The 27,538-nt window shown below is 28.1% G+C and overlaps 2 protein-coding genes across 2 annotated transcripts in view; one reads left to right on the top strand and one right to left on the bottom strand.

Annotated features, from left to right (window-relative positions):
- The first annotated feature begins 186 nt into the window (after nt 1–186).
- LOC109603994 (ER degradation-enhancing alpha-mannosidase-like protein 3) lies at nt 187–5,472 on the top strand. Its single transcript, XM_020020502.2, has 8 exons — nt 187–648; nt 707–853; nt 1,342–1,494; nt 1,582–1,735; nt 1,936–2,333; nt 2,449–2,958; nt 3,015–3,270; nt 3,949–5,472. Exons 1-8 carry the CDS (start codon nt 527–529, stop codon nt 5,176–5,178), a joined length of 2,970 nt encoding a protein of 989 aa, XP_019876061.2. The 5' UTR covers nt 187–526; the 3' UTR covers nt 5,179–5,472.
- A 751-nt stretch (nt 5,473–6,223) lies between these two features.
- Nucleotides 6,224–27,538, bottom strand: part of LOC109603988 (GTP-binding protein Di-Ras2) — a 60,721-nt gene continuing 39,406 nt past the window's right edge. The window contains exons 2-4 of the mRNA XM_049962749.1: nt 14,187–14,502; nt 11,107–11,415; nt 6,224–6,630 (exon numbers count right to left, since the gene is read on the bottom strand). Coding sequence (XP_049818706.1) covers nt 6,303–6,630; nt 11,107–11,415; nt 14,187–14,320 — 771 coding nt within the window. The 5' untranslated portion in view covers nt 14,321–14,502 and the 3' untranslated portion in view covers nt 6,224–6,302. The remainder of the gene's footprint in view (nt 6,631–11,106; nt 11,416–14,186; nt 14,503–27,538) is intronic.

Below are 27,538 nucleotides of genomic sequence, written 5' to 3'. Positions count from 1 at the left end.
ATTTATTCTGTTTTTTAACATATATAATTGTTTCAACCCATTAGTATTTTTAAATTAATAAGTACAACCCTTTAATGTAAACAATTTAGATTTTTTTAAAATTATATTTATTAACAAAATATTTATAAGATAATGACCACTATTGCGCAGGCGTCTTGCGCCGTCAGCAACAAGAATTGAGCTAATTTCTGTATTACACATGTTCTGTGACTATGTTTTTATTTCAAAAGTGTAACCAGAATATTGACAGTTGGCATCAGTGGTCCCTAGTCCGCTCGACCAATCAGGTGGCGTCGAGTAGCACCACCTCCGAACCGTCACCGTCTTTTTGACGACGACTTTGACAGCTCTTGTATTTTACACTTTTATGATGTTAACCGCTTCGAAAACCCGAAAAATCACAAGTGCAACCGTTTAAAAACCGACGAACCGGCCGTGAAATGCCGCGCCACAATCGTCACGAACAGTTTTAAGGATTTTATGTCACTGATAACAGTTCCTTATCACCGTGTTTTGGGTCGTGCGAATGCAATATGTTACATTCCTGATATCAATTACGATGCCTTCACTCCCGTTGATATTGAGCCTGTTCGTCACCGCGTCCCTGTGCCAGGAACCCATGACCAAAGAGGAGAGGCACCAGCTCAGGTAGGTCACAAATACACCCTTAACTTTATAAACAAACCACTGACAACGCGGGTTCCAGGGAGGAGGCCCGCGACATGTTCTACCATGCCTACAATGCCTACATGGAGAACGCCTATCCGGCTGACGAGCTGATGCCACTTAGCTGTGCAGGGCGGTACAGAGGACGGACTCCAAACCGTGGTGATATTGATGACTGTCTTGGGAAGTGAGTGCTCACTTTATTTGTCCACTATTCTGGTTCAATCTGAGTCACCAATTTTTACTACCATTCAAGTAAATGACAACTCTAAATGTCATGTAAAATAGACAAATGAAAACCTCAGTAATTGACTATTTAAACTTTTAATTATTTACATAATGTTTTATTATAAATAAATATTATAGGACACTTAAATAGAACTAATTGAAGCTAAAGTAAATGATTATCAAAACATTATGTACAATGATTTAGTTTAAAACATTGTAAGTCCAGAAAATGAGTTGATTTTTAATTCATTTGGGTCACAGTTGTGACAATAAATCAATAAGTACCATTGAATAATTTAAAAAGCATTTTAATTGCCCGTTTTAGCTAATTGCATGTAAATTTATTTCCATTTTTTACTGATAACAAGACTTTTAACAAGCATATTGCATGTAACAAGTTTCTTATAAATATTAAAACATAAGTTTTACTTTAATTTTATATTTCAGTTTCTCGTTGACGTTGATCGACACCTTGGACACGTTAGTTGTTCTTGGCGACCTGGAGGAATTTGAACACGCCGTGAAACTAATAATAAACGACGTGTCATTCGACAATGATGTCGTCGTTTCAGTTTTCGAGACCAACATACGTGTCGTCGGGTAAATGGGTTATTTTATTTTATTTTTTTGTTTATTATTTAATTGCTGACCTGTTCGATTTTTAATTTAAACAATTCATATTTGTAGGGGACTGTTGTCTGCGCACATTCTCGCCGATTATTTACAACAGAGGGATGGAATTATGCCCTGGTACAAGGGGGAGTTACTCTCGATGGCCAAAGACGTCGGCTATAGGTTGATGCCTGCTTTCAACACCACCACCGGAATCCCATATTCCAGGGTGAATATTTTTTTATCATTTAACTGTTCAGTTTTACACCAACACTTCATTTGATAAGGATGCTATAAATAATTATTAATGCTTTCGTCATAATGCGGTGTAAAGATAAGAATGTACCATAAAAATAAATTGAATGTAGGAAAACAGGATGTGCTTCCTGTGTACATAAGGTGTATTTTCAAATATGTCTCTGGTCACAGGTTAACCTGAAGTACGGTATCAAGAGCGACCGGCTGGAGGCGCTGCGCGAGACGTGCACCGCCTGCGCAGGCTCGATGATCCTCGAAATGGCCGCCCTGTCGCGCCTCACCGGCGAGCCCGTCTTCGAGACGAAGGCGCACAAGGCGATGGACGAGCTGTGGAAGATGCGACACCGCAGCTCCGACCTGATGGGCACCGTGCTGAACGTCCACTCGGGCGATTGGGTGCGACGCGACTCGGGCGTCGGCGCCGGCATCGACTCCTACTACGAGTACTGTCTGAAGGCCTACATACTGCTGGGCGAGGACAGGTATTTGAACAGGTTCAACCGCCACTACAACGCGGTCATGAAGTACATTTCGCAGGGGCCGATGCTGCTGGACGTTCACATGCATCGGTGAGAATATTAATAAATATATTGACACGTAAATAAATAAATTTAGGAAAATAACATTTTTTATATTTTTCTTAGTCAGGATTACTATATTATTTTTATCTATTTATTCGTTTAGACCCCATACGAATTCCCGCAACTACATGGACGCCCTGCTCGCCTTCTGGCCCGGCCTGCAGGTGCTCAAGGGCGACATCAAGCCGGCGGTCGAGACGCACGAAATGCTCTACCAGGTGATGCGCCGCCACAAGTTCATACCGGAAGCGTTCACCACCGACTTCCAGGTGCACTGGGGCAACCACCCCCTGCGGCCCGAGTTCCTCGAGTCGACGTACTTCCTGTACGGCGCCACCAACGATCCGTACTACCTGGAGGTGGGCAGGACGGTGTTGCGCACGTTGCAGAGGTACGCGAGGGTGCCGTGCGGCTACGCGGCCGTCAACGACGTGCGCACGGCCAAGCAGGAGGACCGCATGGATTCGTTCGTGCTGTCTGAGACTTTTAAATATCTGTTTCTGCTGTTCAGCGACAAGGAGGACCTGATTTTAGACTTGGATAAGTTTATTTTCACCACCGAGGGGCACCTGTTGCCTCTCTCGTTGGCTGGACGCCACATAAATGGGACCAGGTAAGTTTGGCAACCAATTTGGGACACCCTGTACAATGTAATAATTCACGTTCAAGGTCGAGCCACGACACGGAACCGGACGACTCCGAGTTCGCACGATCCTGCCCCAACACCCTCCAGTTGTTCCCGGAGTCGGTGCGCAAGCCGCTGCAGAACATGGTGGACGGCGTGTGCCCGAAGAAGCGGCGCCGACTGACTGCTGCCGAGTTCTCGGCCGCCAACGTCAACCACCTGAAAACCCTCAAGGATATGGGCATTAACATCATTGCCCTGAACGACGGACGGGTCCAGTTGCTGCACACGTTCTCAGCCGTGAGTGCCTTGCAATTAGTCCGCCTTGCTATGGAACGGGTCCTCTTGTTTTCGGACATTAGGGCCTATCCTAAAAGATAATAAAGATTATTTAATGTGTATATTTATATTTTAATTGACAATCTTTATATGGTTTTGTAAAAAAATATTTAAAAATACTTCTAATATTCCCAAAATTTTGACATATAATAACTATATATGTATTAATGAATAGTTTTATAACTATGGGATTTATGCTTGGTTATAGTTGACCCAGATATATCCATTTACAAATATAAAATGATAATAAAATTGTGTTAAAACAGTAAATATAGTACATATTGATTTATAATTTGATGTTAATAGAAAAAAAATATTTTTAGACCCACCAGAAATCATTAAAATTGCTGAAAATTTGTCCAAATTTTATTTAGAATTATAAGTTTCACTTTGACAAATGACCAAATAATGAGTGAAAGACTATAAAGTAAAAAGTTACCATAATTTTGTTAATTGAAAAATGATACATTGTTGGTAGCACAGTTCATATTTTTAATATATTTACGGCCACTATTGTGTATTTTATTAAAACATGATACAAATAACTTAATTAAAAAAATTAATAATAATAATGGTGATTTCATGAAATTTAAATTTAATAGACCACCAGGAGGTGCTTTCAAATGTTTTGTTTTCTAGGCGAGGTCGGCCGCCGACGCCGAGGAGGGCATGATGTTCATGCACGAGATGGTGGAACTGTCGAAGCTCCAGTCCCGCCCCACCGAAACGACGCCCCAAATCGTCTCGTTCCCCATACAAACACCCACCGGTGAGCAGACGGTCAGCGTGCAGGCGGGCCCGTCGCACTTCGGCAAAAGCCTGAAGCAGGACGAGCTGGTGAAGGCCAGAGCGGTGATCGTGTCCCCAATAAGGGGATGCAAGGACATCGAACAGGGCGACGCGCTGAAAGGGAAGATCGCAATCATGGAGCGGGGCGACTGCATGTTCGTCGACAAGGTGAGGGCGGTGGAGAAATTCGGTGCCGTGGCGGCTATAATCATCGACAACGTGCCGGGCACCAGCGCCATCAGTTCGCCCTTGTTCTCGATGTCGGGCGACGGCAGGAACGACGTTAAGATACCTTCCGTCTTCCTATTTACCCAAGACGCTTCCAAATTGAGACTGGCCCTGGCCAAAGATCCGAGCATCGAGGTCACGATTAAAGAGATGAAGGGCGAGAGTGATCTGTGGACGCAGAACGAGGAGGAGAGCATGTTCCAGAAGCTGAAAGTGTCCGTCCAGGAATTCTTGAACAAGCACACCGGCATTGATTTCAGTAAGGCGGTGGAGGTGGGCAACTTCGTGGCCAACATCGGCAACGACAAGATTCGCATCACCTACAACGAGAAGACGAAGGAACCCGCCAAAATACCCGTGGAGGAGACGGCGAATTATCAGTGGAGCCAAATTAGGAAGGGCTTGCTCAAGTCGATCATTCATTCCAGCACCAAAGAACTGTACGTTCCCGTCAACATATTACGAATTTATTATCAAACCTTAAGTGGTGCTAGTATAGAAGAATTGAAAGCTTTGGACGTTGTAAAACAGACGGAATGGCTTTTGAAAGAACTGCTGATTGAACACCAAAAGACTGACGATGACGCCCTGGTTAAACTGGAGGAGGATTCGGGTGTTTCGATATTTGCGGACTTGAAGCAACTGTCCGAATTAGAGAACGCGAAGGAGAACAATAATAATTTGGAAACGCTTAGTAGTCTTTTAGAAAGCGTTTCAAATGTCATGTCTCCGTCGTACAGTAATGTGATAAATAATTTGGATGGTGAATCCGTCGATGATATTGTCGTGAGTGACAGTGATAAAAACGCAGATGAGGATGTGAAAAAGAGTCGTGCAGCCGACGAATTATGATGGGAATTAGATAAATTAAATTGAAATGTCTAAAGGAGAACCTAGACTTAACTTTTTTAAGTGTAATTTATCAAGGTTCTCTACCAAAATTTATTATTTCCACATATCTGTTCAATACTGTAAATATCTAAGCTTAGAACTTGATACGTGCATTAGCATCCCTGTACATTAAATGTACATAAAATATTTATATGTAAAAAATGTAAGAAATTATTTTTATATACATATTAAAAATTTGTTAAGTGTAAATAAAGTCTACTTGGCAAGCTACTTGAAAGTGTTTTTGTTTATTTATTTTGTGTTTTATTTCAAAATCTATCCCCTTTTTATTTTCATCTATTATCCTTGATATTAAATATTAATAAATAATACTATTCAATTCAAAATGTATTAAATATTTATGCAGAATACTCCCAAATTAGTTCTCCACTCTATAAAGAAGATAAGTACCAGGTTGGTGTCATCCCCATCCTCAAAATGGCCTTAAGTCTTCTTGTTTATAACGATTCATAATTATTTGTTAATAAAATATTTTATATATATTTTGGAGCTACTCCCCAACTATCAATAAATATCTGAAGTATGTGATGGTTAAGATAGTACTTCTAATTACATTTTGAAGCTTTCTTTTAATCTCGAATGCGTTATGAGGTCTTTTGTGTGAGCATAAAAAGGCAGAAACTGTTTCTATTAACTGAAGAAGGTACAACCATAAACATTTACATTCATTAAAGTTTTTTTTGAGTCTTAACGTAACTTAAGTACTGTTTCAAGAAGTGTACCAGCTTCAACCCAACCTTATTGTTTAATTTTGTTATCCTAACTTTATTTATGTCAAATACATTTGTTCAACATTGTAAAGAGATTTAATGGTGAAGCCTTAGCCCAATTTCCAATCGTCCAGTTTCAAGACAACCTTAATTCAGGAGAAACCAAAATTGTGGAAGTTTCTCACCTAGAGTACTATCTTCAAATACATGGTGTGACCCTCATTGTATGATAGGTAATAGGATGGGTGAATTAAATAAAAGTCAGGGTTAAATCATCAAATTTTTGATTAATATTGGTACGTATACGTTTAATAACAATAAATGTCACAACACAAACACTTATATAAAAAAATATTAAGAGATGTTGCATTTGTCGGTGTCGTTCGCGCTGCGCATCTGCTGCTTGGTCTTCTTGCTCGCCCTGCGGATCAGGGAGCGGGATCGCGGCTTCGCCGCCCCGCTCTCCGCCTCGTCCGCCGATCCGGACGGCTTGATCTTCTCGACGGCGCAGTTGGCGGCCCGTCGCCGTCCCTTCGTCGCCGACACGTAAGCGCTCGACTGTCTCTTCAAGCCGGAACTGTCCTCCACGTCCCTCGGATAGATGCGGGCCAGCGTGAGGAACGTGCGGAATATCTCCTTGATGTTGATGTCGTCTTTGGCCGAACATTCGAACAGTTTCACCCTGAAACAGTTGTTCTCATTAATCATTATAATATCAATTGCAGAGAGTATGGGATATATAAATTCAGTGTTCCACCTTAAGACCCTTTAATATCCAGTTTCTAAGTGGATAATGATATTGTGAAGACTAATTAGCATTTTATCCTTCCTCCATAGACTTTGGTGGTCCTTCAGAGCCAGAGAAGTGAGGTAGTGCCAACTATACTCGCCCAGATGAAGCCAAAAAATGAAGTAAATTATCAATAGGATGAATCTGAGTGGAAGTATCGTCTGGAGTTGTTGGAAAGGGTGGCCTGAAGAAGATGCAGGAGGCCTAAGAATACAACGTCCAACAAAGAAATGTCAATTGTCCCATTGTGGTTTATAGGAAGGGTGAAGACTTCTGTCATCCAGGAAACAGAGGAGTTCCACCTTAAGACCCTTTAATATCCAATTTCTAACAGGATAATGATATTGTGAAGACTAATTGGCATTCTATCCTTCCTCCACAGACTTTGGTGGACCTTCAGAGCCACAGGAGGCATAGAGTGAGGTAGTGCCAACTATACTCTTCCAGATGAAGCCAGAAAATGAGGTAAATTATCAATAGGATGAACCTGAGTGGAAGTAGCGTCTGGAGTTGTTGAAAAGGGTGGCCTGAAGAAGATGCAGGAGGCCTAAGAATACAACGTCCAACAAAGAAACGTCAATTGCCCCATTGTGGTTTATAGGAAGGGTGAAGGCTTCTGTCATCCAGGAAACAGAGGAGTTCCACGTTAAGACCCTTCAATATCCAGTTTCTAACAAGATAATGATATTGTGAAGACTAATTGGCATTCTATCCTTGCTCTAGAGACTTTGATGAACTTTCAGACCAAGAGGAGGCATAAAGTGAGATACCTCAGAAGGAAATTGACCTCACTAGATCAGTGAGAAGGCTATTCAATAAGTCTGAGTCATCGTGGAGGTTATTACTTTAATAAAATGGCACTGATTAAGATATTCGACTCTTGTATTTGAATTTTTTACCAACAAATAGACCAATCAAAGATCTTATTTCGATATACGATTACAAAAAGCTCCGAAATACGCTGGAGACTTTTACGTACATTGATTTATTTCAATTGGCTCTTGTGATAACAATGCAACAAAAATAAAACATACGAACCGTTGCAGCAGGGTCGAGTATATATTTATTTATGTTTCCACCGAGCTCAGGCAAAGAACAACATTTTGATTCGTATCATGCTCCAGGGATTTCGTAGTGCGCCTCCAAAGAAACTGAACACAATGATTCGTGTGCGGAAAATTGATTTCACTCTAAACTGGACACACGTTTATGCGACATGAAATATTCTTATATCAGTAAAAAAAATGTTTCCAAGTTTGTCCGGCATTTGAATAAATGTCAACAGTCTGTTGAGATTTAGAGAAGAAAAAAGAAAGACAATTTATATTCTTCTTGGTTAATAATAAAACAATTTTGATTTAAAAATTTGTTGATTTTAAGATAAAAATTTAGTTTTAGTAACAAAATAATTTAATTAATAACAGAAATTGGTAATAATAATGATTAAAATTATCAAAAATAGTCAAGTTTTTAAATCAAAAATAAATTGTTTTATTAACTAAGAAAACTACATTTTATTTTCTATTTTCTTCTCTATTTAATCCAATTTTTGTCATTAATTATATTAGTTTATTATTAAAATTATTTTTTTTTTTTTTAAATGGACCAAATCTATTTCTCATTTATTGCTAAACGTCCAGATTCACGTCTCCTGATCTCTTGTGCACAATCAGAAGAGGAAATGATGGAATGGACGTTGAAATTTGTCAAATATTATATTTTAAAAAATGGCGAATGCGCCACGTGTGTTAATTTTGGTGGATGCGCATAATGAATTGGGCAATTAATAGATGTGAGGTTGTCCAAATATTGTTCATTAATCCAATTTCTGTCATTAGTTATATTATTTTTTTTATTAAAATTAAAATTTTCATTTTAAAATCGTCCAATTTCTATTAAATCATTATTCATACCAATTTCTGTCATTAATTATGTTATTTTATTACTAAAATTAAAATTTCCATCTTAAAATTAACAAATTTTTAAATTAAAATTGAATTGTTTTATTATAAACTACGAAAAATACAATTTGTACTTCTTTTTTCTTCTCTAAATCATAATTAAAACCTATTTCTGTCATTAAATATATTTTTTATTATTAAAATTAAAATTTATTCCTGTTAAAAAGTTTTTAACTCAAAAATAAATTGTTTTATTAATTAAAAAAAACTACATTTTATTTTCTATTTTCTTCTCTATTTAATATAATTTCTGTCATTAATTATATTATTTTATTATTAAAATTAAAATTCTGAGTAATTTCTGTCATTAATTATATTATTTTTTTTATTAAAATTTTAATTTTCATTTTCAAAACAATATTTAAATTTTTAAGTCATTATTAATACCAATCTCTGTCATTAATTATGTTATTCTATTACTAAAATTAAAATTTTCATCTTAAATTCAACAAATTTTTAAATTAAAATTGAATTGTTTTATTATTAACTAAGAAAAATACAAATTGTATTTCTTTTTCCTTCTCTAAATCATAATTAAAACCAATTTCTGTCATTAAATATATTTTTTATTATTAAAATTAAAATTTATTCCTGCTAAAAAGAAAATTTTAATTTTAATGATAAAATAATATAATTAATGTCAGAAATTGAATTAAATAGAGAAGAAAAAAGAAAAAAAAATGTAGTTTTCTTAGTTAATAAAACAATTTATTCCTGTTAAAAACTTGACTATTTTTAACAGGAATAATTATGATTTAGAGAAGAAAAAAGAAATACAATTTGTATTTTTCTTAGTTAATAATAAAACAATTCAATTTTAATTTAAAAATTTGTTGATTTTAAGATGAAAGTTTCAATTTTAGTAATAAAATAACATAATTAATGACAGAAATTGGTATTAATAATGATTTTTAGAAATTGGTCGATTTTAAAATGAAATTTTTAATTTTAATAAAACAATAATATAATTAATAACCGAAATTGGATTGATGAGCAATATTTAGACAACCTCACATCGATTAATTGTCAATTCATTATGCGCATCCACCAAAATTAACATATGTGGCGCATTCGCCATTTTTTTAAATATAATATTTGACAAATTTCAACGTCCATTCCATCATTTCCCCTTTTGATTGCGTACAAGAGATCCAAAGACGTGAATCTGGACGTTTAGCAATAAATGAGAAATAAAACAATTTATTTTTTATTTAAAACAGGAATAAATATAATAAATTTTAATAATAAAAAATATATTTAATTGATTGAATATGGGTGTTTCAACATCGAAAGATCGGGGTATTTATAGAAGACAATTAAAGGGAGAAACTGCGGAAAGTTTCCCAACAAGTTTTCACGGCTTTTCGACGGAGATGCGACCCGATCGAATTCGCATTATTTGTCCAATCGGTGTCGAGATTAGATGGCTTCAGTGTAAACATCAATTGTTGCCGTTCCAGGAAACCCTTTCGTGTGAAACTTTTACCAGACGTGAACATTTATTTATTAAGCTTCATCATTAATGTTTCATGTCTTTGTGAGTGTGAGCAAACGTGTACAATAAGAGGAAAGAGGACCAAAAGATGGAGACAAAAGGACAAAAGGAGAAGATATTTTAATTAAAATGGGTAAACTGAATATGGAAACATCAATTTTACTTTAGGATCCTTTGGAACAGATAAAAAAGCTGAGTTGCACTTGATAAAATTACTGTCCAAACTACATCAGTCATTTTTGTTACTTGAAATAAGACCAAATTTTAATTTCTTCCCTTCAATAAAACAAAACTGACATTAATGAGTAAAGAGAAATTTTGCCACGAACAACAAAACGTGATTGGGGTCAGAATTTCAATGCTCAAACCTTTTCATACATAAATAAAACATGAACAATAATTAGAAACCGTCTGTTTTACTTCAAACCCATGAACTGTGTAAATTGTTTGTCTGTTTTACTTTGTTATCTAGACGAATTTAAATTGAATTCGGCAAAGAAACAATTTTTTGTTTGCTGTAGGAATCCACTAAATACCATTCTTGTTTAATCAGTAATACGAATGGAGAATGAACGTTTTGGATAAACGGACGGTTTATTTAAATTAATCGTCGGATTCCAATCTGGTAAGTGGCTTCAACTGAACTCGCTGTATCTTGTACCTCGAAGGTTACACGAACAGAGTTTGTGTTTAAATAACTTACAATTATGGTTAAAATTGAGGTGCATAAAAATATTTAAGCCCTAAAACACTTCACCATAAACTGAGCCAATGAATAAGCAAGATCTGGGTTAACAAGATACGGAGAAGTGAGACCGGCAACATGGTCACGTCGTAAAATCCAATTTGCTGAAAACTTTACGGGTTGTTTTAACGGGAATTTACGCCGGACACATTGTCTACATTGTGTACCTCAACTTGGGGAGTTCGCAGTGGACCCACTCGGACACGTCCTCCTTGCTGATCTCCCGATGGGTGCTGGTCAAGTCCAGCTTGTTGCCGGCGAAGACGATCGGTATCTCCTGGAAGTCCGCCCTCTGTTCCTTGATCTCCTCGAAGCATTGCTTAATGGCGTCGAACGAGGGGGCCGACGTGACCGCGTAGACCAGGAGGAAGGCGTGCGCAGTGGCGATGCACAGTTTACGCATCGCCGGGAACTGCATGTCGCCCGCCGTGTCCAGGATGTCCACCTTCAGGGTCGTGTGGCCTAAGTCGTACTCCCTGAAACATTAGATGTGCTCAATTTCAATCAGTAAACACTGAACAACAAAAAAAAAAAATAAAAATTAGTTGTTTCTTCATTAGCTGGTAGCTGGTCCCAATAGTTATAGTCTAGATTGAGATTATACACTCAAAATTTATTCAGGAACATGTCAATTCTTATCAAATCAAACATCTGGTGTTGACAGACAAAGGAAGGGACTAATGGAGGTGACTTTGAAGCTGATTTAACAAATTCCTTCAAATGTTTTCATCATAGATTAAACTAAAGGAATCTATTTGAATGAATTACTTGTGGAACTATTTAGAAATAGTGTTTTCGTTGCTTCTTAATTAGCTGGTAGCTAATCCCAACAATAATAGTAATAAGTTATGAATAAAACGATGAATAATAGGCTATGTTGGATTCTATACTCAAAATTCATCCAGGAACAGTTGACAAATCATTAGAATAAAAATGGCTGTTGCCTTGTGTTGTTTATTTGGTCACAAACATGTCAACTTTCATCAAATCCAACATCTGATAAAAAGCTAAGATGTTGACAGAAAAAGGAAAAGACAAATGTAGGTAACTTTGAAGCTGATATAACAAATTCCTTCAAATATTTTCATCATAGATTAAACGAAAGGATTCTATTTGAATGAATTACTTGTGGAACTATTGTGAAATAGGGTTTTCGTTGCTTCTTCATTAGTTGATAGCTGGTCCCAACATTAATAGTAATAAGTTAAGAATAAAATGTTGAATATAGGCTATGTTGGATTCTACACTCAAAATTTATCCAGGAACAGTTGACAAATCATTGGAATAAAAATGGCTGATGCCTTGTGTTGTTTATTTGGTCACAAACATGTCAACTCCCATCAAACCCAACATCTGATAAAAAGCTAAGATGTTGACAGAAAAAGGAAAAGACAAATGAAGGTAACCTTGAAGCTGATATAACAAATTCCTTCAAATATTTTCATCATAGATTAAACGAAAGGAATCTATTTGAATGAATTACTTGTGGAACTATTGTGAAATAGTGTTTTCGTTGCTTCTTCATTAGTTGGTAGCTGGTCCCAACAGTAATAGTAATAAGTTAAGAATAAAACAATGAATATAGGCTGTGTTGGATTCTACACTCAAAATTTATCCAGGAACAGTTGACAAATCATTGGAATAAAAATGGCTGTTGCCTTGTGTTGTTTATTTGGTCACAAACATGTCAACTTTCATCAAACCCAACATCTGATGAAAAGCTAAAATGTTGACAGAAAAAGGAAAAGACAAATGAAGGTAACTTTGAAGCTGATATAACAAATTCCTTCAAATATTTTCATCATAGATTAAACGAAAGGAATCTTTTTGAATGAATTACTTGTGGAACTATTTGGAAATAGTGTTTTCGTTGCTTCTTCATTAGTTGGTAGCTGGTCCCAACATTAATAGTAATAAGTTAAGAATAAAACAATGAATATAGGCTGTGTTGGATTCTACACTCAAAATTTATCCAGGAACAGTTGACAAATCATTGGAATAAAAATGGCTGTTGCCTTGTGTTGTTTATTTGGTCACAAACATGTCAACTCTCATCAAACCCAACATCTGATAAAAAGCTAAGATGTGACAGAAAAAGGAAAAGACAAATGAAGGTAACTTTGAAGCTGATATAACAAATTCCTTCAAATATTTTCATCATAGATTAAACGAAAGGAATCTTTTTGAATGAATTACTTGTGGAACTATTTGGAAATAGTGTTTTCGTTGCTTCTTCATTAGTTGGTAGCTGGTCCCAACATTAATAGTAATAAGTTAAGAATAAAACAATGAATATAGGCTGTGTTGGATTCTACACTCAAAATTTATCCAGGAACAGTTGACAAATCATTGGAATAAAAATGGCTGTTGCCTTGTGTTGTTTATTTGGTCACAAACATGTCAACCCATCAATCCCAACATCTGATAAGAAGCTTAGATGTTGACAGAAAAAGGCAAAGACAAATGAAGGTGACTTTGAAGCTGATTTGACTGCTGCAACTTCAACTTGATGCAGTAACCAGGAATAATTTTCTTGTTCTTGAAGCTTTAATAACTTCTTTCTCTGTCATTTTCTGGGAAGAAAAGTAATTGGCAGAAGAAAAAATGCATCCATTATGTCCAATATTGAATTAACAACTCTTTCTGACATAACTGTTTCATTTTTCATCAGTTCTTGGTCTTCCAGGACTTGGAATGGTTGTAATTCAATAACTAGTCTAGAAAATGACTCAAATGATGAAAATATTTAAAGATTCAGCTATTCTTCGTCCAATGGAAGGGAATTTGAGTCTAAGTAACAAATCTGGAGTATATTCTTAATACACCAGTACTTAGCTGTGACAAACTGAGTCCTCCACACCCACGTCAACTTAAAAAACACCGAAGAGAACATTACCTTAGCTCGTGAAATTGAAATTTGTAAACTCATTGCAATTTAAATCCGATCAAATGGCGAAGTTGTACAAACTATTAAAACTTCGGACGCGTGTCCATTAAAACGTTTCCGTTTATTTAACTCCAGTTCCAGTGTTTGTTTTCGGGAACTTTCCATCGGGAGATTTCGATCAGAAACTTGCCAATTTGTGCACGAGCTGCGCTTTTTATTTTACGTTGAATTGAACGTAAAAGGTGCAGCAAACATCAAACGTAAACTTTACATTTATGTTGTTGTTGTTGGGCTTTAACAAATCCCGTTTTGGATTTCGTAATTACTCCCTGAATAAAGGATTAATTAGGGAACGTTTACCTGTTATATAAATCCTCGACTGTGCTCCTGTACTTGTCGGAGTAGGTGTTCGTGAGAAACCTCTTGATGATGCAGCTCTTTCCAACGCCTGCTCCTCCCAAAGTCACCAATCTTATTCTCTCGTAGTCAGACATGTTGGTTCAGTTTTTTGCTGGTTGTAAGAAGACGTGTGCGAAGTGTAGAATGGGAAAGTGCCCCTTAAAACTGTGATGCAGTGCTGAAACTATATCAGACTCACATCTGAACGATTTACTTGTGCTGACGCCTGAAGGTTGATCATTTTAGTTGGTGATGGTGACCGAGTGTGGATGCATGTCTGAAACAAACAGCGGTGCCGTTAATTAACTTGTTTCAGCCGTAGTTTCAGCACGTTATAATTTTTCTCTCGGTTGGCGTAGCCTAAAATTACGATGTATGGGTTTCAAGTTATTTGATTACAATTGCAATTTGCCGGAGAGAAAATAATTGGGGGTCGTCTAATTTCGTAAATTGCTTATCAGGCGTGTAATTGCCGTGGAGCACTACACTTGATAATTTAATGAGGAAATTAAATAAACGATGGATTTTACTTCGTTAGCTCGAAGCTCTGAAGCCGAAACCTGAAATGAGTGTCTAACGTGTGCTTGTTCCTCAATCATTTAGTTGAATGAATTTATTATTAATCTTTGTTTAAACGGCTCACGATAACACTAAAGTACATGTAAAAGGTAAAATGATAATATTCCATTTTAATTATACTTTACTTAAATTATGTATTTTGTAAAAGATAAATTTATGTTTGAAATGTTCAAATCAATATTTTAAAAAGTAAATATTTTGTAATTATATATTGTTTTTTATATAATATTATATTATAAATATAAATATTAATGTATTAATTTATAATAAATTAATTTAGAATATAATTAATATTTTAAAATTAATTTTAAACATTTAAAAATGATAATTAATAAATTAAATTTAAAATAAGTAACAAATTAACAAATAAAATTTACAATAATTAAAAAATTAAAAAAAAAATTATATTTAATATGTTAATTAGTTAATTAAATTAAAGAAAAAATTGAAATTAAAACAATTTAAACAACTAAAATTGATAAACCAAATTTTAAACATTAGATTTAAAATCAAAAAATGGAATTAATAAATTAAATTTATAATATTTAAAAAGTTGAAATAAGAAAATTAAATTTAATAAGACAAATTCAAATAAAAATAAATTAAAAACAAATTGGTAATCTAATTATAAAAGAAAAACAAAAAAATATAAAATAAAATACTAAATTTTAAAAGTTGGAATATTAAATTAAATGTTTTAATATTTTATTAATTTAAATTACATATTTTTTTTACATATATATATATATATATATATATATATATATATATATATATATATATATATATATATATATTGTTATATTTTTAATTTATATACATGTAAATATTTTTTTTATTTAAATTAAATATTTTATTATATATTTAAATTTTATATTAATTATTTTTATTTTTATTAAATATTAATATATTTATTTAAGTTATATTAAATATTTTATATATTTTTTTTTTAATTTTGAATTGAATATTTTATTTTTTCTGAAATAAATTAAATATTTTATTATATTTTTATTTTTTTTTATTAAATATTTTAATTTTTATTTAATTTAAATTAAAAACTTTATTTTATTTTAAGTAAAAAATTTATTACCTTTTAAATTAAATATTTTATAATATTTTATTTTTATTTTTTTGTAAATTTAAACTAAATATTTAATTTTTTCTTAATTTAAATTAAATATTTTATAATTTTTGTTATAATTTAAATGAAATATTTTTTATTTTTTTAATTTTTATATATATATATATACATATGTAAATAATTTACTTTTTGGTTTAAATTTTATTATATTTTTAATTTTTTTATTAAATATATATTTTATTTTATTTAAATATTTTATTAAATTCTTAATTTTAAATTTAATATTTTATTACATTTTACCTTTTTTATTTAAATTAAATATTTTCTTATTTATTTTTTTTAATTTTAATATTAAATATTTTTATTTAGTTTAATTCAAATATTTGATTTTTTAACTTATATTAAACATTTTATTTTAATATAATATTTTTTTTTAACAAATATTAAATATTTCATATTTTTTTAATTTTATATTAAATGTTTTATTTATTTTATTTTAATTTAATATTTTATTATAATTAAATTTTATATTAAATATTTTTATTTTTATTAAATATATAATTTTATTAATTTTAAATTAAATATTTTATTATATTTTACTTTTTTTAAATTAATATATTTTATTAAATTTTAAATTTTATACTAAATATTTTAATTTTTATTTAATTTTGATTATATTTTATTTTATACTATTAATAAATTTTTTTTTTCTTACTTAAATTAAATATTTTATTATTTGCTTAATTATTAATTAATTTTTTTAATTGTAATATTAAGTATTTTATTATATTTTAATTTTTATTTAATTTATATTAAATATATAATTTTTAATTCATATTAAAAATTTTATTATTTTTAATTTTAAATCAATGATTTAATTTTTTTGTTTAATTTGATAATTTTATAGTTTGTATTTACTAAATTTTATAAATTCTTAATACATTTTTTTGCGAAATTTGAATTTTGAATATAATTTTTTCAAATTTTTGAATTTTCAATATTTTTAAGAATTTTAACAGTTTTTATAAACACTTATAATTAATTAGGATTTTAATTTTAATTAATTTTAAAATTATTAATTTTGATAAATTTTTTATTATATATTTATATGATAACAATAATTTTTATCCAATTTTTTAATAATTTTTAGTAAATTTTATAAATTATTAATTAATAAATATAATAATTAAATTAAATATGCTTAAATAATTTTAATTCAACAAAATGTAAATTTAAATTGAATTTATATAATTTTTTAATAATTATTTAATTTTTTGTCGTCAAATCTAATAATCTTTAAGATATTTTTAATTATATTTTATTTGTTTTATTTATTTTTCCTAAATGTATATATTTACTCAGAAGCATAACTAATTTACTGTTAACAACTGTAAGAAAACAAAGAGATTTTAAATAAATTTTCATTGTAGGAGAAGAATAAAACTTCTTACGTCCTGTTTTTTTTCTTATTCGTGTACAACATCTTGATAAAAGATTCAACAAGCTCACGTGCATTTTCACGTGTACCATCCACGTCATTTATTCCACGTTCCTTCGTTCAATTCCCGTTTACTTGAGTTGATGTCGAACGTTCGAACGGCCCTTAGTCATACAATGAATTAATAGATCAAGAGGATTGCTTCGATGTACGTCAGTACGTCCTTAAAAAGTTCTATTTCAGGATAAGCTGAACAGGAATATATACAGGGAATTTTACAAACAACGTTACCTAATTTTATTTCGTTGTCTATTTTATATTTATCGTTTTATTTTAAAATCTATTTTAGGATAAACTAAATTAATTTCACATTGTTGTCCAACTCCAAAAAGAAAAAAATAATTTTGTTGGTTTGTTTAATTAATACAGACTAATTCAAGTTAAAAACTGACCCATCTTAGATGTTTAAATTTGACCCGGAAACGGTAACAAGTTTCGAAAGTTCGCATCCGGAAAATGCGATTTTAACGACCGCGTTTGCATTACGTCTAAACAGTGCAGTACGTAATTCCATTTTGTGCCATCAAATCATAATTATCTTAACGCACCACATATCCATAACATGTATGGAACGAATGGGAATTTTAATGAGATGTCGATACCCTTCTGTTTCAACCAGTTCAACCCCCGTTGGTTGTTTTGTTTATCCATGAGTTATGGGGTGTTATTAACAAATTAGCCTTGGCGAAACAATTTATTTTAACACCGCGAAACGAGGGTGTGCAGATTTTTGAGGGTACCTTCGGGGCGGCAATCGATTATACAAATTAGCCCGTTGTCATCGGTTAAATCCCGGGGATTACGTGTTGCGGCCCCAACGGCAAACATTCAACTTGCTGCTACGTCGGAAATTTAATCCGGCGTGAAGCTGTTACGGTGACGGCGTCAACAAGACGTCAATTAAGGAAAAACTCATCACGGATCTCATAATTACGTAATTATTATTAAAATTTTTATTGAATAATGAATAATTTAATATGGAAATGGGTTCATTTATTTTATAAAGACAATCACGAATTTAGAAACTTCTTCGTCCCTTTTTCAGTAATGATTTAGGGGTCTAAAATAACGTTTCAAATTTTTAAATAAAACTAATCAATTAAGTTATATTAAATTTAATGTAATTTAATATATTTTAATATAATTTCATGTAATTTCATATAATTTGAAGCAATTTAGTGTAATTTACTAAATCTAATGTAATTTAATGTACTTTAATGTAATTTATTGTAATTTAATGTATTTTAATGTAATTTAATGTAATTTGATGTATTTTAATATACTTTTATATAATTTAATTAATACACTTAATTTAAAATAATTTAGTTCAATTTAATATGATTTATCACACTTTAATGTAATTAATTTAATTATTTTAATGTAATTTAATATAATTTGATGTATTTTAATGTACTCTTATGTAATTTTATAGACTTAATTTACAATAATTTAGTTCAATTTAATATGATTTATCACACTTTAATGTAACTCAGTGTAATTTACTTAATTTAATGTAATTTGATGTATTTTAATGCAATTTGAAGTATTTTAATACTCTTTTATTTAATTTAATTAATATACTTAATTTAAAATAACGTAATTTGATATATTTGATTTGTATTTCATTACAATTTAATGTATTTTAATGCAATTTGATGTATTTTAATACTCTTTTATTTAATTTAATTAATATATTTAATTTAAAATAACGTAATTTGATATATTTGATTTGTATTTCATTACAATTTAATGTATTTTAATGCAATTTGATGTATTTTAATACTCTTTTATTTAATTTAATTAATATACTTAATTTAAAATAACGTAATTTGATATATTTGATTTGTATTTCATTACAATTTAATGTATTTTAATGTAATTTGATGTATTTTAATACTCTTTTATTTAATTTAATTAATATACTTAATTTAAAATAATTTAGTTCAATTTAATATGATTTATCACACTTTAATGTAACTCAGTGTAATTTACTTTAAATAAAGTAAATTACACTCAGTGTCATTTACTTTAAATTAAGTAAATTACACTGAGTTACATTAAAGTGTAATTTACTTTAAATTAAGTAAATTACACTGAGTTACATTAAAGTGTGATAAATCATTTTAAATTGAACTAACTAACTTTAACGTAATTTGATATATTTGAGTTGTATTTCATTACAATTTAATGTATTTTAATGCAATTTGATGTATTTTCATACTCTTTTATTTAATTTAATTAATATACTTAATTTAAAATAATTTAGTTCAATTTAATATGATTTATCAGACTTTAACGTAATTTGATATATTTGATTTGTATTTCATTACAATTTAATGTATTTTAATGCAATTTGATGTATTTTCATACTCTTTTATTTAATTTAATTAATATACTTAATTTAAAATAATTTAGTTCAATTTAATATGATTTATCACACTTTAATGTAACTCAGTGTAATTTACTTTAAATTAAGTAAATTACACTGAGTTACATTAAAGTGTGATAAATCATATTAAATTGAACTAACTAACTTTAACGTAATTTGATGTATTTGATTTGTATTTCGTTACAATTTAATGTATTTTAATGCAATTTAATTAATACACTTAATTTAAAATAATTTAGTTCAATTTAATATGTTTATCACACATTAATGTAACTCAGTGTAATTTACTTAATTAAGTGTAATTTGATAATAAGTTAGTTAATATATTATATTGCAATATTTTAATGTAATTTAATGTAATTTAATGTAACTTAATGTAATTTAATGTAATTTGTCGCATTTTAATGTAGTTTAGTGTAATATACATACTAATTTAATATGACTTAATATAAAATTAATTTATTTAATATATTTAAATTTAGTGTAATATATCCTAATTTAAAATAATTTAATATAATAATTTAATGTATTTTTGTGTAATTTAGTGTAATATATCCCAATTTAATGTAATTTAATACAATCTCATATAATTTAATATAATTTCAATTAATTTTAAATAATTTATTGTGATAATTTAATGCAATTTAAAGAATTTAATGTAATTTAATATAATAATTTAATGTATTTTAATGTAATTTAAAAAAATTCAATATTTATTTATTTCTTTGTTTGTTTATTTATTTATTTATTTATTTATATATAAGAAATTTTAGAAAAAAAATATTTGTAGATTAAAAAAATCCTGCAAATAGTCATCGCCACTGCAAAGATAACAAAAGCAGGAAAGTCGTCGACCTCAAATTTAAAAAAAAAAAGACAATGTAATTAACACACCATCAATTCCCATAAGCATCTAATTGAATTCGACGAGAAACAAAACCGGTCACGAACGGCCACGTTGAAACGTTATCGGTCCGTCGACTTCGAATGCGAATCAATCAGTTTATTTGGTGCGAACTTAATGAAATGGCCAGTCGATAAATTATTATGGCGTTCGATTAAAATTTATATAAACTGCCGTTTTCGGTGGCCTCATTAACGCTGATTAATTGGCCGGAATGTGATTTATTCGATTGGTGCGACTGAAATCCGTTATTTTCTTAACAAAGCTTCGATGTCCGTGTTCCTCAATAATTAAACTGTGTGAAGTTATTGAAGAATATATTTTTTGTCATTAAAAAATTATTTCAAATGGTGTTTTATTAATTCCAATTTGAATGAATTAAAAAATAGTTGATTGGTAATAAATGACGATTGATTGACCGAATTATAATTCATAAATTCATCGGATTATTTTACCTGAAAACGTCAATATTTTGCGACAGCATTCCAATCATCCCCCGACGAATTTATCAAATTCCATTCCGACAGTGGCACAGAACAACGAACGAATTGATATCCTCCGGACACACAAAGCGGAGTCCAGACAAAGAGATTTTTAATAACGATCGGACATCGCAAATTCCCGTTAAGCCTTTCGGCGATATTGAACCAATTTTAAGTGCGTTTTTAATTTCATGTGGACCGTGTTGCTCGTTAGTTACCGTGGAATACTTTGAAAGGGATTGTACTTTGTGGCACGAACGCCGTTTTCCCATTTTTCAAATGGAACACGCATTGGGGAAGACAATGGGAAGGAACACACAGAGAATTCGGCCGTTCATAAATCCTCCCCCAATTCAGCAAAACATGCAGTAATTATTACATAGGTTACAGCCATTGTGGTGCTGTAACTGTTTTTAAATGTTTTTTGTACAAAATACAAAATAATTGTGTCCATTCCCCCATTTCCCTCCATTAACTCATCAACTTATTATTATATTACTCAGCCAAATTCTATTAAAACAAAGATATGAACTAAACCGTGTTCAAAACTTTCAAGTTTATTGAAGAGAATTAAAACACATTAACGAATTCTTTGAAGTTTTCCTCACGAAACTTTGACACCGAAGAAACAAATTACAACGTAACTCATTTCGCCGTTTGGAAATTATAATTCTGCGAAGGTTTTCCTATTTAAAGTGGCGTGAAAATTTAATTGCAACTTTCCGAACAACAACCGGGCCCCGAAAAGTCAACAAAAATTGAATCGTAAATCGTCCAGAATAGAAAAAAAAAAAAATAAAAAAATAAAAAAAATTAGGGAGAATCTACAAAGTTATCCAATTAGATTGGCCCTCGGTTGAGGGTAAGTTTTAATCGGTTTTTTTATGTGTTCCTGGTTAATTTTTAATTTCCACCGTAAAGTTAAACGACTGATTTTCCATTAATAATTATTATAAATTATAAAATATTGAATTAACTTATTAATTAATTACATTAATATTATATTTTATAATATATTAAATACTGAAATAATTATAATAATAAATATTATTATTATTATAATTGTTATTTCTATGAATTTGTGTAGTCTATAAAATATATTAATTAAGTTAAACTTATTAAATTAAATTAAAATTTCAATTAATCAAATTTAATTAGAAAATAATAATTTTTAAAAAATTACATTAATCTTTATTAAAATTTTAATTGACATTTATTAAGTTTTAATCGGTTTTTTATGTGTTCCTGGTTAATTTTTAATTTTCACCGTAAAGTTAAACGACTGATTTTCCATTAATAATTATTATAAATTATAAAATATTGAATTAACTTATTAATTAATTACATTAATATTATTTTTTATAATATATTAAATACTGAAATAATTATAATAATAAATATTATTATTATTATAATTGTTATTTCTATGAATTTGTGTAGTCTATAAAATATATTAATTAAGTTAAACTTATTAAATTAAATTAAAATTTCAATTAATCAAGTTTAATTAGAAAATAATAATTTTTAAAAAATTACATTAATCTTTATTAAAATTTTAATTGACATTTATTAAGTTTTAATCGGTTTTTTATGTGTTCCTGGTTAATTTTTAATTTGCACCGTAAAGTTAAACTACTGATTTTCCATTAATAATTATTATAAATTATAAAATATTGAATTAACTTATTAATTAATTACATTAATATTATTTTTTATAATATATTAAATACTGAAATAATTATAATAATAAATATTATTATTATTATAATTGTTATTTCTATGAATTTGTGTAGTCTATAAAATATATTAATTAAGTTAAACTTATTAAACTAAATTAAAATTTCAATTAATCAAGTTTAATTAAAAAATTACATTAATCTTTATTAAAATTTTAATTGACATTTATTAAGTTTTAATCGGTTTTTTATGTGTTCCTGGTTAATTTTTAATTTGCACCGTAAAGTTAAACTACTGATTTTCCATTAATAATTATTATAAATTATAAAATATTGAATTAACTTATTAATTAATTACATTAATATATTTTTTATAATTATAATTATAATTTTTTATAATATATTAAATACTGAAATAATTATAATAATAAATATTATTATTACAATTCTTATTTCTATGAATTTGTGTAGTCTATAAAATATATTAATTAAGTTAATTAAATTAAAATTTCAATTAATAAAGTTTAATTAGAAAATAATAATTTTTAAAAAATTACATTAAACTTTATTAAAATTTTAATTGACTTAATTTATTAAAAACTTTGATAATTAGATGGTTTTTATGAATTTCTAATTAATTTAAATTAATAAACATGTTTGAGAAATTTTAGTTTTCTCATAATTTTTAATAATAATTAGGTTAATTATGTTTATTAAATTTTTTATAAATTTCCAACTTACATTAATTTTATTTTAGATTTTTTTCTAATTTTAACAGATTATTAAATTTTTAATTAATATTCAATACTATCAAAGACTTTAATTGATTAGTTTATTTTTATGAAATTTTAATTAATTTTGAAAAATGACAATTTTAATAAAAAAAAAATAAGAAAATTTTCTTAATTTTAATTAATCATCTTAAATACTTTTTTAGTTTTAAACGAATTTTCGAAAAAAAAAAGTATTAATGGATATTTTTGTTACACTGAGTTCTTCGACGGTGATTTTTTCAGTCGGCGATCGATCAAAGTGTTTTTTTTTTTTTGCGAATGGAGAAATAGTTTACTTCAGAGAGGAGAATCAATAAGTTATCGGGCTGTAAACGAATTGAGAGGAGCCATCGGAGCGTCACGTGTCGCTTTATTACACACCATATGCTTAATTAAAATATAAACCCGTGTCCATATAACCAAACTAACCCGCTGAAATAACACGTCTAATAATAATAATAATAATAATAATATAATAATGTGTGTTACTTTTGTTGTTAATCATGTGCACACTATAATTTTAACGAGGCCGAAGGGGGTGTATCGTAAATTTGGGGCTTTGCAAAATTGATATGTGTCTTTTGTCGTTTAAACATGATGAATCGCCGCGATATCCTCACCCTCAACCCGAAATTGTTATTCCTGGAGCGGATTTCCTCGACACACGGAACTTTGTTATCATATCGAGTTCCCGTCTTTAATTTAATTCGGCCAAGATAAACGTGCTACACAGTTTACTCGGTTGTTTATTTTACTCCTGTTATTTATGGTTGAATTTTCTATTGAAATATATAAATACAAACTTAATTAATTAAGAAAAATTTACAAACAATTAAAAAATAATAATATTTTTAATTATTATAAAATTTTTAAAAATTTTGAGGCACGTTAATTAATTAAAATTATAAGAAATATTATTCAAAAATTTAAAGTATTTAAAGTATAGTAAATATTAAAAAAATATATATTTACTAAAAATTAAACAAAATATTTTTGAAAATAAAAATTTGTCATTTACTTAATTAATTAGTTTTTAAACAGTGTAGATAAAATTAAAAAATAAAATTATAGCAAAAAAAAACAATTAAAAAATTAAAGTTTCTTCCAGAAAAAATAACAAATATTCAAATTAATTAAATGATTAATTATTGATTTTTTAAGAATTCAATAATAAAATTACATAAATATTTAATATATTTTTATTAATTAATCTATCCTAAAAATTAATAATATTTTAATTAAATTAAATTAATAAATAAATAATATTCCATAAAATTGTTAATAATAAAAAATAGTGTCAAACAAAACTAAGTAGTTAAACAGTAATATATATTTTTAATTATCTTATTACTAACACTAAAAGATAATACCAAATTTATTATATTTTTATTTAAAAATTATAAATTATTAAAGGTTATTTCTAAACAAATAATTCAAATTAATGACAATTTTGAAATTAAGTGAATAGTTATTATAATATAAATATTAATAAATAAATAATGTGACCATGAAATTATCAACAGTACAAAATATTAATAAATTTAATATGATGTATATGTATTTAAATATTACAAAATATTAAAAAGACAAGATATTTTCCAGAAAAATCATTAAAGTTAATAAAAATTCAGTAAATAGTTAATATAAATATTTTTAATTAAACCGTATTAAAAATTCAGAAGATTTTAATTAAATTGTCTAATAAATAAATAATATGTGTTCATGAAATTTTTAACAATACAAAATATTAATGAATTTAATATAATATATTTTTATTTAAATATTATAAAATATTAAAAAGACAAAATTATATCCAGAAAAATCATTAAAATTAATGAAAATTCATTTAAAAAACTAGAAAAATGAAGAATTAGGTGAAAATTAATTCATGGAATTTCCTTAAATTAAGTAAATTGTTAATATAAATATTTTTAATTAAACCTTATTTAAAATTCAGAACAATTTAATTAAATTTTAATAATAATAAATTTAATATAATATTTTTATTCAAATATTATAAAATATTAAAAGGGCCAAATTATTTCCAGAAAAATCATTAAAATTAATAAAAATTCATTTAAAAAATTAGTAAAATAAAGAATTAAGTAAAAATTACTTCATGGAAATTCTTTAAATTAAGTAAAAAGTTAATATACATATTTTTGATTAAACCATATTAAAAATTCAAAACAATTTCAAACATAATACAAATATTAATAAATTTAATATATTAATATTTTTAATATGATATATTTTTATTTAAATATTATAAAATGTTAAAAAGACAAAATTATATCCAGAAAAATCATTAAAATTAATGAAAATTCATTTAAAAAACTAGAAAAATAAAGAATTAGGTGAAAATTACTTTATGGAACTCCTTTAAATTAAGTAAATAGTTAATATAAATATTTTTAATTAAACCTTATTTAAAATTCAGAACAATTTAATTAAATTGTCTAATAAATAAATAATATGTGTCCATGAAATTATTAACAGTACACAATATTAATAAATTTAATATAATATATTTTTATTTAAATAGTATAAAATATTAAAAAGACAAAATTATTTCCAGAAAAATCATTAAAATTAATGAAAATTCATTTAAAAAACTAGAAAAATAAAGAATTAAAGGAAAATTAATTCATGGAACTTCCTTAAATTAAGTAAATAGTTACTATAAATATTTTTAATTAAACCTTATTTAAAATTCAGAACAATTTAATTAAATTGTCTAATAAATAAATAATATGTGTCCATGAAATTATTAACAGTACAAAATATTAATAAATTTAATACAATATATTTTATTTAAATATTATAAAATATTAAAAAGACAAAACTATTTCCAAAAAAATCATTAAAGTTAATGAAAATTCATTTAAAAAACTATAACAGTAAAGAATTAGGTGAAAATTACTTTATGGAACTTCTTTAAATTAAGTAAATAGTTAATATAAATATTAAACCGTATTAAAAATTCAGAACAATTTAATTAAATTGTCTAATAAATAAATATTATATGTCCATGAAATTATTAACAGTACAAAATATTAATAAATTTAATATAGTATATTTTTATTTAAATATTATAAAATGTTAAAAAGACAAAATTATTTCCAGAAAAACCATTAAAATTAATTAAAATTAATTTAAGAAAAACTATATAAAATAAAGAATTAGATGAAAATTGATTCATGGAACTTCCTTAAATTAAGTATTAATATAAATATTTTTAATCAAACCGTATTAAAAATTCAGAACAATTTAATTAAATTGTCTAATAAATAAATAATATGTGTATTTCCAGAAAAATCATTAAAATTAATGAATATTCATTTAAAAAATTAGAAAAATAAAGAATTAGATGTAAATTAATTCATAGAACTTCCTTAAATTAAGTAAATTGTTAATATAAATATATTTAATGAAACCGTATTAAAAATTCAGAGCAATTTAATTAAATTATCTAATAAATAAATAATATGTGTCCATGAAATTATTAATCAATATAAGGTATTTTTATTAAAGTATCATAAATTTTTAAAAAATAATTGAACTCATATTAAAAATAAACTAGAAAAAGAATTAAATGAAAATTATTTCATGGAACATTAAATTAATTAAATAATTAACATATATTTCTTAAATTAAATGATATATAAAATTTGCGTCAAACATATTAATCAACTTACGATTTAATTAATTATTAAAATTCCGTTTCCTCTTTTGCATTCGCACAAAATCAAGGTAAAAACAGATCAATATTTACATCCAGGTCGTACGAAAATCGCCGCACGGTCATCCGAAGTGACCGTTCAATTTTTCGCTTAAAACTTAACACCGTAAGCCGGAAAACAATCGGAAAATGCAGCGTCCGTAAAATGCATCTGACGAGAGGGGGGGGGGGACGTTCGAGATTATTTTC

Source organism: Aethina tumida, chromosome 2 (genome assembly GCF_024364675.1).
Source record: "Aethina tumida isolate Nest 87 chromosome 2, icAetTumi1.1, whole genome shotgun sequence".
NCBI lineage: Eukaryota > Metazoa > Arthropoda > Insecta > Coleoptera > Nitidulidae > Aethina > Aethina tumida.
Note: the sequence above shows the minus strand (reverse complement) of the source record. Positions and strands in the feature narration are given on the sequence as shown.

Bases quoted from the DNA above. Each gene is read 5' to 3' on its own strand.
- LOC109603994 (XM_020020502.2), top strand. From the start codon at position 527: ATGCAATATGTTACATTCCTGATATCAATTACGATGCCTTCACTCCCG. The intron at 2,334-2,448 runs GTGAGAATATTA...TTATTCGTTTAG, and splicing joins CTGGACGTTCACATGCATCG to ACCCCATACGAATTCCCGCA. The intron at 2,959-3,014 runs GTAAGTTTGGCA...TTCACGTTCAAG, and splicing joins CGCCACATAAATGGGACCAG to GTCGAGCCACGACACGGAAC.